General features: G+C 40.7%; 1 protein-coding gene across 2 annotated transcripts in view; it reads left to right on the top strand.

Annotated features, from left to right (window-relative positions):
• Positions 1 to 14,084, top strand: part of prr12b (proline rich 12b) — a 46,263-nt gene extending 32,179 nt beyond the window's left edge. For both annotated transcript variants that reach the window (XM_044182766.1, XM_044182767.1), the window contains exons 13-16: positions 5,710 to 5,807; positions 6,020 to 6,151; positions 9,892 to 9,987; positions 12,993 to 14,084. In XM_044182766.1, the coding sequence (XP_044038701.1) occupies positions 5,710 to 5,807; positions 6,020 to 6,151; positions 9,892 to 9,987; positions 12,993 to 13,127 (461 nt within the window). In that variant the 3' untranslated portion in view covers positions 13,128 to 14,084. The remainder of the gene's footprint in view (positions 1 to 5,709; positions 5,808 to 6,019; positions 6,152 to 9,891; positions 9,988 to 12,992) is intronic.
• The last annotated feature ends 1,655 nt before the right edge of the window (positions 14,085 to 15,739 follow it).

Here is a 15,739-nt window from a genome sequence, read left to right as displayed (position 1 = left end):
ATTGATATGGGAAAAGGATGACATGAAGTTATTAATGCTGACACAGAATTTCACAGAATTGGACAGATAAGATGAGAACCAGTCTAGTGCAGTGCCAGATCTAAAAGAATGCCATGATCAATTGTGTCAAAGGCGGCACTTAAGTCCAACAGCACAAGAATTGAACACATGCCTGCGTCTGCATTCATTAAAAGGTAATTAGTGACTTTAAGAAGGGCTGTCTCAGTGCTGTGGTGCTGACGAAAACCATATTGGAACTTTTTAAAGGTACTATTGTTTTCCACAGTAGCAAGAAACTGCTTAGATACAAGTTTTTTGAGAATCTTCGAAATAAAAGGCAATTTGGAGATTGGGCAATAGTTATCCAGGAGGGTGGGATCAGGCCCAGGTTTTTTTAGGGCTGGCTGGACACAAGCTGTTTTAAAGTAATCAGGGACACAGCCAGTAGACAGCGAGCTGTTAAAAATAATTTGTAAAAGGGGACAATCCATAACTTCCAATAAGAACCTAGTTGGGATTTTGTCCAGAGGGCTGGCGGATACTCTCATAATCAACATCCCTGAGTGGGTGATTCACATCTAAAAAGGCAGGGTTGGGGGTGATATCAGATTTTATTAACTCCACCTTTCCAGCAAAGTACAAAAGAAACTTTTCACAATCAGCATCACAATCAGCAGGGGCACAAGGAGAGGATGGGTTAACTAACTGATCCACAGTCTTAAATAGGAATCTGGGGTTGTGCTGAAGGGCAGAAATAAGTGCAGAGAAATTACATGTTCTTGCATCCTTCACCATCCTATTATAAAGGCGTAATAATTCTTTCATGGCCTCAAAGTGGACCTGGAGACCTGATTTCTTCCATCTGCGTTCTGCTCTTCTGCATTTCCTTTTACAGCTTTGAATACTGTCATTTAACCATGGCTGTTTTCTAGTCTTTGAGTTTGGTCTATTTTTCAGAGGAGCTATGAGAGCTAAGGTTGAAGAACACAGGTAGTTAAAAGAATCAACCAAATCGTTGGTGTAGGAGGAATCGGGAAACACATTCCCAGGAGAATTGAACAGTGGACAGAATTTTGAGGCACTATGCTCATTAAGGACGTGTGTGTACGTAGAGCAGGATAAGACAATACTAGCAGCCTCTAATTTACAGTTAAAAACAATGCATACGTGATCAGATACAAACATGTCCCTGATTTCCACAGATGGGGTTTTCAGGCCCAGAGTAAAGACTAGGTCTAAGGTGTGGCCACGGGAATGAGTTTGGCCAGACACATGTTGTTGAAAATTAAAAGAGTTAGTGATATTTAAAAAATCTGCAGCAAGGGCATTAGAGGAGTCATCAACATGAATATTAAAATCACCACAAAGAAGAATTCTATCATAATTTAAAACAAGACTGGATAAAAATTCTGGGAGTTTCAACAAGAAGGAGCCAGCTGGTTTAGGTGGGCGATAAATAATAGCAAATATGACCGGGAGGGGGCCACCAAGTTTAAACATGAGCACTTCAAAGGAGGAAAAATCATTGCAAGCTATGAGGTTACACTTTAAATGCTTCCTATAGACAGTAACAAGGCCCCCACCTCGACCACAAACCCTAGGGCGGCTAAAGCTGTCATAATCAGCTTTAGCTGTACTAGTGAAGCTGTACTAGTGAACGATTTATTATCAGAGTATCATATTGACTTATTTTGTCTTAATGAAACCTGGCTGGATCATGAAGAATATGTTAGCCTAAATTAATCCACTCCGCCGATTCATATTAATACTCACATTCCTTGAGGAGTTGGAGTTGCAGCCATCTTGGACTCAAGCCTATTATTTAACCCTAAACCTGAACTAAATTATAACTCATTCAAAACCTTGTTCTTAGTCTTTCACACCCGACCTAGAAAAACAATAATTCTATTTGTTATAGTGTACTGCGCTCCTGGTCCTTATTCTGAATTTTTATCTGAATTCTCAGAGTTTTTATCAAGTTTAGTCCTTAAAACAGATAAAGTAATTATTGTAGGTGATTTCAATATTCACGTGGACGTTGAAAATGATGAGTCTTAGTACTGCGTTTATCTCATTAGATTCTATTGGCTTTTGTCAGAGTGTACATGAAGCCACTCAGTGTTTTAACCACACCCTCGACCTTGTTCTGGTATATCGCATTGAAATTGAACATTTAATAGTCTTTCCACAGAATCCTTCTTTATCGGACCATTATTTAATAACTTTTGAACTGCTATTACTGGACTACACGCCATTAGGCAAAAACTCTTACTCTAGATGTCTATCTGATAGTGCTGTGGCTAGATTCAAGGAAGCGATCCCATCTGCATTTAATTCAATGCTATGTCTCAATATAACAGAGGACTCCTATGCAAATCGCAGCCTCTCCCAAATTGACCATCTTGTTGATAGTGCTGCAGGCTCACTGCGAACAACACTTGATTCTGTCGCTCCTCTAAAAAAGAAGATAATAAAACAAAGAAGTTAGCTCCATGGTATAACCCTCAAACCTGCAAATTAAAGCAAACATCACGAAAACTTGAAAGGAAATGGTGTTCCACCAATCTGGAAGAATCTCGTTTAGTCTGGCAAGATAGTTTTAAAACACAATGCCGTAATGCCAGAGCAGTTTACTACTCATCAATAATAGAGGAAAATAAGAACAATCCCAGGTTTCTTTTCAGCACTGTAGCCAGGCTGACAGAGAATCACAGCTCTATTAAGGCATGTATTCCTATAGCCCTCAGTAGTAACGACTTCATGAGCTTCTTTAATAATATAATTTTAACTATTAAATTATATTATATTAAAACTTCTTCTTTTCCTTTCGACTGTTCCCTTTCAGGGGTCGCCACAGCGAATCATGTGCCTCCATCTAACCCTGTCCTCTGCATCCTCTTCACTCAGACCCATTAACTTCATGTCCTCTCTCACTACATCCATAAATCTCCTCTTTGGTCTTCCTCTAGACCTCCTGCCTGGCAGCTCCAACCTCAGCATCCTTCTACCAATATATTCACAGTCTCTCCTCTGAACATGTCCAAACCACCTCAATCTGTCCTCCCTGACTTTATCTCCGAAACATCTAACATGAGCTGTCCCTCTGATGTCCTCATTCCTGATCCTGTCCGTCCTCGTCACTCCCAAAGAGAACCTCAACATCTTAAGCTCTGCTACCTCCAGCTCTGCCTCTTGTCTTTTCTTCAGTGCCACTGTCTCTAAGCTGTACAACATCGCTGGTCTCACCACCGTCTTGAATACCTTTCATTCCTGCTGATACTCTTTTATCACACAACACACCTGACACTTTTCTCCACCCGTTCCAACCTACTTGCACTCGCCTCTTCACCTCTTTTCCACACATATTATATTAAAACTATTATTTAAAAAAATTCATCAAGTCCTGCTTTCAACCGGTACCGACTTATCTTCAAACACAGGAACCTTAGAAACAACTGTAAAACCTGATTTATATTTTGACTGCTTTGCTCGACTTTCTTCAACTAACTTCAACAATTAATTCATCTAAGCCATCAACCTGTCTCTTAGACCCCATTCCAACTAGGCTGCTTAAGGACGTTTTGCCCTTAGTTTCCACTTCTTTACTGAATATGATCAATCTGTTTTTATTAACAGGCTATGTACCACAATCCTTTAAATTAGCTGTAATTAAACTGCTTCTTAAAAAGCCCACTCTTGATCCAGGGGTTTTAGCTATTTACTATAGACCTATATCTAACCGTCCCTTTCTTTCTAAGATCCTTAAGAGAGCAGTCGCCAATCAGTTGTGTGATTTTCTAAATAACAATAGTTTTTTTGAGGATTTTCAGTCAGGATTTAGAGTGAATCATAGCACAGAGACAGCACTGGTGAAATTTACAAATGACCTTTTAATGCATCAGACAATGGACTTGTCTCTGTACTTGTCTTGTTAGATCTTAGTACTGCATTCGACACCATTGACCATCATATCCTATTACAGAGACTGGAACATTCAATTGGCATTAAAGGAACTGCACTAAAGCTGGTTTAAATCCTATCTATCAGATCGATCTCAGTTTGTACATGTTAATGATGAGTCTTCCGTGCACGCCAAAGTTAGTCACAGAGTTCCATAAAGTTCTGTGCTTGGACTGATTCTTTTCACCTTATATATGCTTTCTCTAGGCAATATTATAAGGAAACACTCCATAAACTTTCATTGTTATGTGGATGATACCCAATTATATCTATCGATCAAGCCAGCTCAAACTAACCAGTTAGCTAAACTTCAAGCAAGCCTTAAGGACATAAAGACCTGGATGACCTGCAGTTTTCTAATGTTAAACTCAGACAAAACTGAAGTTATTGTACTTGGCCCCAAACACCTCCGAGACACATTATCTAAAGATATAGTTACTCTAGATGGCATTGCCCTGGCCTCTAGCAACACCATACGTAACCTCCGAGTTATCTTTGATCAGGATTTATCCTTTAACTCCCACATGAAACAAAGATCAAGGACTGCCTTCTTTCACCTACGCAACATTGCAAAAATCAGGCACATCCTGTCTCAAAATGATGCAGAAAAACTAGTCCATGCATTTGTTACTTCTAGATTGGACTATGTAATTCCTTATTATCAGGCTGCCCGAATAAGTCCCTTAAGACTCTCCAGTTGATCCAGAATGCTGCGGCATGTACTGACAAGATCTAGGAAAAGAGATCATATTTCTCCAATATTAGCTTCTCTGCACTGGCTCCCTGTAAAATCCAGAATATAATTTAAAATCCTTCTCCTCACCTACAAAGCTCTTAATGGTCTGGCACCATCGTATCTTAAAGAGCTCATAGTACCTTATTACCCGACTAGAACACTGCGCTCCCAGAATGCAGGGTTACTCGTGGTTCCTAGAGTCTCCAAAAGTAGAATGGGAGCCAGAGCCTTCAGTTATCAAGCTCCTCTCCTGTGGAATCAGATCCTAGTTTGGGTTCGGGAGGCAGACACCATCTCCACATTTAAGAGGAGGCTTAAGACTTTCCTCTTTGATAAAGCTTATAGTTTAGCTGGCTTGGGTGAGCCCTGAACCATACGTTAGCTATGCTGCTATAGGCCTAGACTGCCGGGAGACTTCCCATGATGCACCTCTTTCTTCTTTCCTCCTCTCCCTCTCCATCTGTATGCATTTTTATTCCATTATCTCTCCTGTAGTTCTGTGCTTTCTCGTTTCTCTCCTCTCTCCTTCTGTCACTTTCAGCAGGTATTTCTGCCTCCGGAGCTGTAGAGTCTGGATCTGTGGTTGTGGGCCACTTGCTGCCCCTGTGTTCCTGCTCGACAACTGCTACTACAGTTTTTATTATTGGCTGTGTTACTAAGACTGACTATGATTATTTTTCTTATAGCTGTCATTCCTATTATTATTAATTTATTAATATTAACACTACAATTACATTTCTACTATTTTAAAAAATTCTAGGTGGTATTTGTATTGTAAAATAATAGATTTCCCCCTTTGTGAAGGGAATGAGTTACTGTCCTATGTGAAGGAGTTCAAGTATCTTGAGATCTTGTTCATGAACTGGTTAGATGAAGAGGTGCCACCACTGAAACCACTTAACCTCCTTACACTGTTAACGTCCTTTGCAGGTCTCTCACAATAATAGGCAGTGACAGTGATTAAAATGTAAGATTTGAATGTAAATTCGTGTTCTACTACTTTAACTCCTCAGATGAGTTGTACCTCCCACCCATGAGGAAAATTGATTGCCTGCTCAGTGAACAGAAGAAGAGGTTGTTGAGGAGAGTCAACATGAGTGCTCAGCACCAGGTAAACCTACACATCCTTCTAGTTGTTTTACAGGCACTTCTCAAATAACAGTCTGTTGATGATGATTTACAATAAATATCTTGGTGTAGGGGTTTAAAACAAATAGACTACAGATAAATTTTAAAAAGGAGCTTCTTTGCACTCCCATATCTGTGAACTAAACTTGAGCTGTATCTCATGCCTTTGACTGCATTCTGCTTTCCTCTCTGCAGGAGGCTTTAAATATATTCCCCAAAATGACAGCAGACCCACTGGAATCTGGAGTTGTCAAAGTTCATCTTGGTGGGGAGGGTTACAACCGCAAAACCCTCAACCGAGTCAAGAGGAGTATTCCTAAACAACAGGTCAGAAATAGCACGGCTATAACATCACACTTTCTCCTCCTATTGTACTTTGTACTGGGTTGTGGGTAACCAGTCCTTGGTTGACAAAAACATGTTTAACAGACAAGATACATATTAAGATTGACTGGCAGATAGATAGCGACCATATATTTATAGAGGTTGAATGCCATCCATCCAATGACTTGACAAAGAGTAACTAACGTACAAAATATGACTTATTGTATACATTTTCACACATGGATAAACAAGACCTGCAAGACAAAAACAAAAACAAAACAAAAATGCTTCACTTACCATTTCGTACAAACCATAGACTGTATATAAACATGGGCGACGCGTCTCCTCTTCCAAAATATCCCGATTCGGGAGCAGCCATCTTGTGCTGGTGATGTCATTTAGATCCAGAGTCTGCGCAATAGTGATCAGAGTTGGAGCCTCGGTATCGAGGACCTGCCCATACACCCGGCCAACTCAATTGCGAGTAGAGCTCAGTGGTCAGCGGTCCTCTTTTCATATTCAATTCAGTTCAGTTTTATTTATATAGCGCCAATTCATAATAGAAGTTATCTCACAGCACTTTGCCTATAGAGCAGAGAAGTGTAGACCGTACTCTTTATAATATTTAAAGGAGAGATTTAATGCAGGGAATTGTATTTATTTAAGTGAATGAAGGTCCACACTTGTGTCATGTGTCATGTGATGACATTTTTGCCAGCTCCATTTGCTGAATAAAGACCATGAGATGCAGCTGACAGCTTGGAAAGTGAATATTTGAGCTTAGAGAGCTTAGCACAGTCAGACGATAGTAAAAGTCCATCTTTTTCACAACATAGCATCCCAGAATTTCTCTGCAGTGATAATAGGCCAGTTGGCAAGTTAACAATTTGTGGACTTTGCAGCAGCATATGGATTCAGATACACTGCCAGTAGCCCAAGATTTGTCCAGAGTAATGGAGAGGCCATGTTGAGACTGTGAAACACCTGCAAAAATAGTCACTTTAGCTTGCTCTACCGGCCTTTAGGCAAGGCAAATTTATTTATATAGCACATTTCGTACCCAAAGGCAACCCAAAGTGCTTTACAGAGAACACAGGAAAAAGCACAAAAACAAATGCTAAACAATAAAAGCAAGCAAGCAGAAGCACATAGAATAGAAACAATAAAAGCAAACAGACAAAAACACACAGAAAAAAAACAAAATCAATAAAACAAACTAACAAATACATTTGATTTAAAAGAACATTAATTAAAAGCAATGGTAAACAGGTAGGTCTTTAGCTTGGATTTGAAAATAGTCAGCATTATCTCAAGTCTTAACTCTTCTGGCAGTTTGTTCCACATTTGAGCAGCATAGATGCTAAAGACCATGTTTAGTTTTGACTCTGGAAACAACCAGTAACCCAGAACCAGCCGATCTGAGAGGTCTGCAAGGTTCGTACGGGGTCAGAAGGTCTGATAAGTATCTAGAACCATTCAGTGATTTATGGACAAGTAATAGAATTTTTAAGTTGATTCTGTGAGAAACTGGCAGTCAGTGTAATGATCTGAGAACTGGAGTTATATGCTCAGCCTTTTTGGTCTGTGTTACAACCCTGGCAGCAGCATTCTGGATCAGCTGAAGCTGTCTTAGACAGACCTGTGAATAGAGGCACACTGTTCCAAAAAGGCGACAGCAGAGCCCAGTTTCTTCTGGGACAGTGACTTTGCACTTTAAACTTATCTAAACTTAACACTGTCAACAGTTATCATAGGGACTATTTTTTTTCCTGCCTTTGGACAGGTGTAGCTTTTAATGCAGGTGTATAGCGAACACCGCATGTTGTTGGGGTAGCGTTGGTGGTCCCACACAGGTCAGACAGTGTTTGTCTGGGTAGCATGTGCAGAGCTGAGCTGTAGTAGTCGGGCTCACACAGGAGAGGGGAGAGAGACTCTGGATCTCTGCTGTAGATGGTTCAGTGTCAGGCGACTTGGGTAGTTGGGCTTTTGGAACCAAGGACTCTTAATGAAGACAGGATTATCCAAAAAGAGGTTTGTGTGTTATTAGATGTTGTCCTCTTTCACACGTACACACCAACATCCTGTGGGTCACTCTCTCAGTGTATGAGCAGAGAGGAAGAGGTTAGAGATCTTGTTTAGGGAGACAGGGAGAAGCAGGCTGTATGCACTACACTGAGCACCACAAATTAAATTCCATTCGCCTCCATTGTGTTGGGATGGAGGCAGAGATTTCAGAGACACTCGAGGGAAGTGAGAAAATTTGTTGTTTGTAATTTAATTGAAATAATTCTTTGACACCACTTTGATTTGTTGAAGGGCGATGCTCTTGTAGCGACCTTTATATAAAAAAGAAAAAAAAAAGGTCCAGTGTGTAGGATTTAGTGGCATCTAGTGGTGAAATTGTAGTTTGCAACCATGTGAATACCGCTCGCCTCACCCTCTCCTTCCAAGCGTGTAGGAAAAACTACAGACACAAAAGGCCCCCCTAGAGCCAGTGTTTGGTTTGTCTGTTCTGGGCTACTGTAGAAACATGGCGGCCTCCGTGGAAGGGGACCCGCTCCCTCTGTAGATATAAAGGGCTTATTCTAAGGTAACAAAAACAACAATTCTTATTTTCAGGTGATTATACACTAATGAAAACATATTTAAAACATATTATTGTCGTATGGGGTGCAGTATGAGGACCCAAATGCAGACGACCAGGAAGCGGTATGAGGATGAGGTAGCCAGATGACTACAGTGTTTATTGGGTGACGTAGCTTATAGGCAGGTACTGGCAGACAGACTGCATACAGGAAGACCGGTTACCGGCTGGCAGTGAATCCAATGAGGCTAAACAAATCCAGCAGGGAGCAGGCAAAGTTCAAGGTCCAGTATGCAGACACGGTCCAAGGGTGACAGAGAATAATCCCAGGCGAACTTTAACAGAGACAACTGCCTGGCCGCTTGAAAATGGAACAAAAAAAATATGCACATGACAGAAACACAATGATCCGACAATGAACAAGGGAAAAGACCTGGACTAAATACCCTAGGGGAGGTGAGACAACGAGACACAGGTGCAAACAATCAAGGAGGGGCCAACAATCAAAACTGGAGGGAAAGCAAACAAAGACAGGAAGTAAAACCACAAGACACACAAGGGAAGGAGAATACTACAAAATAAAACAGGAAATATGACAAAACCTCAAACTATAACAATTATATTCCATTTCTGCCAATAGCTCCTCCTAAATGTTCCACACTGGCCCTTTATGGCCTGTATGGTGTAGAAAAAAACACTTAGAAACACTTGACATCATGTATAGAATTTTGGTGGAATCATTTATCACTCATCCTTGCCCGGTGCAAATGTCATCAATAAAGTGCGCGGTTTGATCGTGAAAAAATCACGATCAAACCCCTTCCCCGTACTGCGCACTGAATCTTTTAGTGGTACGGAGTACCAGACAGTACCGGCCTACTTTCACCCCTGCCTCTGGGACAATAAAGTTGAAGTGAAGTAACACATACAGTATAACTAAAGCAAAATTCCCTTAGATAACTTCAGCTGGCACTCAGTGTTAAGTATAAAGAATCATCACATTGTCTTTTAGTTGTTATGTACTATTCACGGTACCCACTGGCTTCAGTTTTCTTCAGTGTTGCTTTGATCATCAGTAGTGCTTTTTTCAAATGTTGGGGAAATCACTCAGGAGGAAAAAAACTCCTGCTTAACTCTTTTTTCTCTCAAACCTTTTCAGGATCTGAAGCTCTCAATTGAAACTTGCCGGATCTACAGTCTGTATCATTCCCTTCACCACTACAAGTATCACACCTTCCTGCATTGCAAGAAGGAGGTAAGAATGGCTGCATTAATGCTAAAATGTATTTGTTTTTTAGATAATATTTTGCTCCAATGTCCCATCTGTATCGTTGAGTATTATAAAATGCTAAAACTGCCATATTTACCATGATTTGACACACTCTCAATACTCTGCTCTTGAAAAGTATTGATCGAGTTTTTGGGTGCCACTGAAGTTAATAATTGCTAAATACCCACAACGACAAGGCCAGGCATCCAATAGATGACATATCACATTACCTGACCCATCCAAAGAGGATATAGTGACATCTAGTGAGTGCCTGGCCTAACAAGCGTGACGTGTGGTGGACAATCTTTGTTGGAGTTGGAGGGTGACAACATATGGAAAGTTTTGGATTTCAGCTTTCCTTCTTGTCTTATAAAAGTTCATGAATTAAATGCTGCCATTCTGGCTAATTGAATGGAGCGCAGTAATGGTAGTAGCAATAATGCTAGTAGAGGTGACAACAGCATTACCAGTAGCAACGGTAGTAGTGATAGTCGATAGAGGTCTTGACGTGCATTAATAAAAAATAAACAAAAGTGGTCCAATCGAACACACCCAAACAGAGAAAGTAGACCAATACTGGTAGCGGCACGAAGCTCCGCCACTTAACGAGCAGCCGCAGTGGAAAAGATCAGCAATACGTGTCATTGTTCCTGCACGTCACACTTCACACGCTACATATGCCTCATCATCCTGTGATGATTATGATGCACCACATAATCAGACTGATAGTCCTGCTATACTAGACACAAAAAGGGCCAGTGAAGACCTCTAGTAGACAGGATGATGAGGATGAGGCGCCTCTGACCAAGCCCTGGTGGCTGGCGATTCTCTGGACGGACTAGTGTCGGGCAGTGTGGAGACAGAGGCCTAGGTCCCCACTGAATCCACCTCTAATTACAAAGATACCCCTCAGTCCTAAATGACCAGGCTCCATACTGAAATGTTGGGGGCTGCTCTAGAGGGGATCAGGGGCTGTATTCACAAAATATCCTAAAAGTAGCTGCTAACTGGCTGAGTTAAGAGGATCTCCTAAAAATAATGTTTGTGTCAGTCCTAACTTCAAGACTCTAAGATTTTGAGAGTAATTCACAAAGCATAGCTCCTAAGTCTGAGAGAGGTTAGAAGCAGTCCAGAGGACTCCTGAGTCCCAAAGACCTGTTCACAGGTCAGCTGCTGCAGGTAATGTGCCTTGTCGTGCCAATGTTTTGGAGAAATACATAATAAATAACTTTTAATAGCATATTTTGATTGGGGTAAGTTAATAGAGATCCAATTGGCTCACCAAGACTTCAAAACAGTCCAATAATAGCAGAGATGATGGTTTGCACAACTCTGCACCACTGTGACTCTGGAAAAAATCAGGTTTCAGCACCGATGAACTTGGAATATTTCAGCTGTCTGTCAGAATTATTAATCAAACCAAAATGTAATGTGTCAATGTAATGTAATGTTAAATAAATAAAGCTGGTTTCATGGCCATCACTGGATTTCCAGGTAAAATTCTAGGGCTGAATGAATTCGAGGACTTCTAATGGTAACATAAGATCCTTTGTGAATACGGCCCCTGACCTGCGACAGGGGCCAGCGACCTCCTACGGGCCTGGGAGCGGCCCAAAGTGGAAAGGAGAAAGAAGGTAAAATCTAAAAAATGAAAGGTCCACGTGGCCTCACCCAGCTGGTGTGTCCCCGCTCCCCTTTGTTGCCTGCGGGCCTGGAGTTTTTTTTTTTGTCATTCATTTATTTTATTATTTACTTAAGTTGTTAGAATTAGGTTTAACTTGACAACATTAAAATGCTCCTTACACATTAATGCATCAGTAATAATATTTGAATATGAGTTTTTTTATACTATTTATAGTTTAATATATATAAATATATGGAAAGTATTTTTGTTTCTAATACTTATGTAGTTTTACTTAAAGGTCCAGCTTGTAACATTTAGGAGGAGCTATTGGCAGAAATGGAATATAATTTTTACAAGTGTTTTTGTTACCTTAGAATAAGCCCTTTATATCTACAGAGAGAGTGGGTGCCCTCCCACGGGGGCCGCCATGTTGCGCCGCCATGTTTCCACAGTAGCCCAGAACGGACAAACCAAACACTGGCTCTAGACAGGGCTGTTTGCATTTTTCGTGGGTTTCATGGCCACCGTAGTTTGTCCTTCATGCTTGAAAGGGGAGGGTGAGGCGAGCGGGATTCAAATGGTTGAAAACAGCAATTTCACCACTAGCTGCCACTAAATCCTCCACAATGGACCTTTAAGTAAAAATTTGAATGCAGGACTTACTTGTAATGGACTATTTTTATACTGTGGTATTGCTACCTTTACTTAAGTAAAACATATCAATATTTCTTACACCACTGGACTTTTAGACAGAGAGAGAGTGATAATTAAACCTGCATACCTCTTAACACTAAGTCAACATCTAGTCTTTCCCTGTTTTCTCTAGCTTGTCTTCTTTTGACATCAGCTTTGCCCTTATGAAATGCTGAAAATGCTCATCAATGTGATATTTCTTGTTAGCCTGATCTCTAAATGCTTTTAAAACATGCTTACACTCAGTCCTGCTGCCATGACAATACCTCATTCTGATTGGCTGTCATAATTCCCCTACCAACTGGTAAAACATGTTTACACGAAGTTAGTAAAGTGATAAGTTAGAAAGTTAGTCTGTCCAACAAAGGGGATAGTTAAAATGTCCTATTATGAACTATTCATGACCATTTACTGCAGGCACTGCACAAAACAGCCCTAATGTGCTGTGACTGTGGTTGTACTGCATACACATAAGAATTTGATGTGTGACAAATCCATCCCCCTGGCTACGTCTTTGCCCCTCACCCACTTACACACACAAAAATATTCCCCTTCAGTTACGTATAAGCCAGTTGTTACAGCCTAGCATCTTTCACTCTCCATGTTCAGTTTTCTTTAGAGGTGCATTTCTGCCATGTTACTGTATGTGACTGACTTGTTGTTTCCTGACCAGACGGACAGTATTGAGCAGGCAGCAGAGGACCCCGGCCAGGAGGAGGTGGTGCAGCAGTGCATGGCTAACCAGGGCTGGCTGGAGAGCCTCTTCAACTCCTTCATGGAACTGCTAAGCCTCAGTGCCAAGGCCTGAAGGAGGACAGCAGCCCACCAAACTCACACATCCACCTACAGTATTAAGTAGATGGAGGCATCCAGAGTTTGTGAAACAAAAGAGTCACACTACAGAAACTGTATGGATGCTAGTAGTGCAATGGTTCCAGCGAGAACAGCCACTGTTGGTTTAACTTTTAAAGTATTTGTTTTATTATTGAGTCCATTTTAAAGTACCTCTTGATTTCAAGAAACCTATTGAAAGATGGAGGGTAGCGAACTATGTGAATGTGATGGATTTTCCTCAAAAGTTTGTCAAGACCTACAGAATACTGACAGACACATACAAGCTGTCTAAGTACGTCTTGTCAACTATGGTTTGTATAATTTATACAAGGACATTTCTAAAACTGACCGTCCTAAGATGGGATTGTTTGCTGTTATTATTTTTGAAAAATGTTTTAAAGGGGTATACATAAATTGGCCCACCTGCAATTTTGTGCTTCTATCAGACTGACAGAGGTAAAACTAGAGTTGAGTGAGAGAGAAGTGAGGTTTAAAAGGACTATGTGATAGTCTCTTGTTTCTACCTGCCTCAGTTAGAATGCAGTTGATATTGAAGGGAAATGTGTTTAAAACTAAGCTGTGTTATTTCTGTTTGCTCTCCAAAAGACAACGAGAAAGAGGATTTAATGCCTGCAACGACGAGGAACGAAAAAATAAAGCACGACTTTCTTAAAGGAAGTGTGAGGTGAAATGATCCAAAAGCATAAATGTCAGTGTTTAATGTTAGTCATTTTTATCTGTTTGCTGTTGATGGATATTTCCTATTATTTGACCTCTCAGAGGATATTCTTTCAGAGCAATTTTGTTGTTTTGGTGTGTAAATATTGTACAGCTATTTCATTCTCTAGTTCCCAGTTGCTCTTCTGTACATGAAATTCCTGTATTTGACATAATGAAATAAAACTGTTCAAATGACAAATGTGATGATGAATAAGCCTCCTCTGCTCAAGTAATTTCCCTAAAGTATATGAGCAATGCATAAACAAGTGGATTTGAGCTGATACAGAGACACTGCACCAAAGACCCACAAGCTAGGTTCAAGGTTCAAAAGCTGTACACCTTCAGGGTACAAAGATTGTCTTTAGGGTTGTTTTTGACCCAGCATTTATAGAATCATTTACAGATGAATTGAGTTGAACTGTTAGTAAAGGAACCACACACAGCGAGAAAGAGAGAATGTGTGTACTTGTGCTTTAGAAAACCAAAACTTTAAATGCTGCACATCCACACAAAACTTGAAAGAAAATCATATAGTTTCTGGCCGGAGAGTATTGTTTCCTCACAGGGAGGTCGGGGGTTAAGGTTATAAAGGCGATGCATGTCAGTACGCCCTGAAGCCTTGAGTGAAGCCCCTGCAGCACATGTGAAAGGTCCCAGACCTCCAGAGGCTCCCAGTGCCCCAGGTTCACTCTTTGTTAGTTGATTTTTAAGAACTGAATTACTTTCAGTTGTGTCTGGGAATATGCAACATAAAGTACAGTGTCCTACGTAATCTTGTGGCCTGTCTTATATAGGGACTATGTCCAAATCTAGACCTAACGCGTTTATTATTTCAGTTTATAGTGTGTTCACACGGAACATTGTTCTGAATAAAATTGTGTTTCATCCACTTACAACAAACTAAGTGACATACAGAAAACCCGGGGTCAAGTAGTATTCCAAAACTGATCGTTTCAGGGTTTCACTGTACTTGATGGGAACTTGCAGGCAATGGGCCCAACAGCTAATAATTGCTCTGGCCGTGGTGATCAGGGAACTGAGTCTAATCCTGATCCAACTGAGGCTGGAGACAGGGAAAGATAAGTCAATTCTGCCCCCCAAAGAAGGACTTTAAAACAAACACAATGTGCATCAAATGTGAGAAATACGCCTATAAAGCTCATGCTTGCAGACTAGCATACATGTGTTAAATAGAGAAACAATAATCATCCACATCAAAACAGCAAAAATCAATTATTATGTTTTGTACTAAAACTAGTAGTCTACATTAAATAAATAATACATTCTCTCTGCATTGCAAAGTATGAAAACAGTTATCCCCCAACCTGTTGAGTGGCAGGTGTTGTTTCTTCATAAAACACTGATTTGTGGTTTAAAATTCAATTCATTCAATTCGTTAATTCAATACCTGCTCTTTGACTCACACCATCCACTACAGCACAAGCTGGGTGTAATCCGGACATTACAACACAGAGCCCAAGAAGTGCCCACCGGTTCAGAGGGTAAGAAGAAAGAGGAGAGGCATGTCCAGAATGCTCTCTCAGCCTGTGGTTATCCTACTTGGGCGATCAACAAAGTTAAAAGAGCCAAAAAACAGGACAAAAGTGGAACAGAACCAAGAAGGAACGGTGTCTCCATCCCTTATGTATCTGGACTGTCTGAAAAACTACAAAGGATCTTTAGACAGCACGATGTTCCTGTCTTCTTTAAACCAGGCAACACTTTAAGACAGAAACTCGTTCACCCTAAGGACAAGTTACCCACACAGAAACAGAGCAATGTTGTCTACTCCATTCAGTGCAGTGAGGAAAACTGCAAAGAACGGTACATAGGCGAGACCAAACAGCCACTTCACAAAAGACTTCA

Source organism: Siniperca chuatsi, linkage group LG21 (genome assembly GCF_020085105.1).
Source record: "Siniperca chuatsi isolate FFG_IHB_CAS linkage group LG21, ASM2008510v1, whole genome shotgun sequence".
Taxonomy (NCBI): domain Eukaryota; kingdom Metazoa; phylum Chordata; class Actinopteri; order Centrarchiformes; family Sinipercidae; genus Siniperca; species Siniperca chuatsi.
This window is presented reverse-complemented; position numbering and strand designations above follow the sequence as displayed.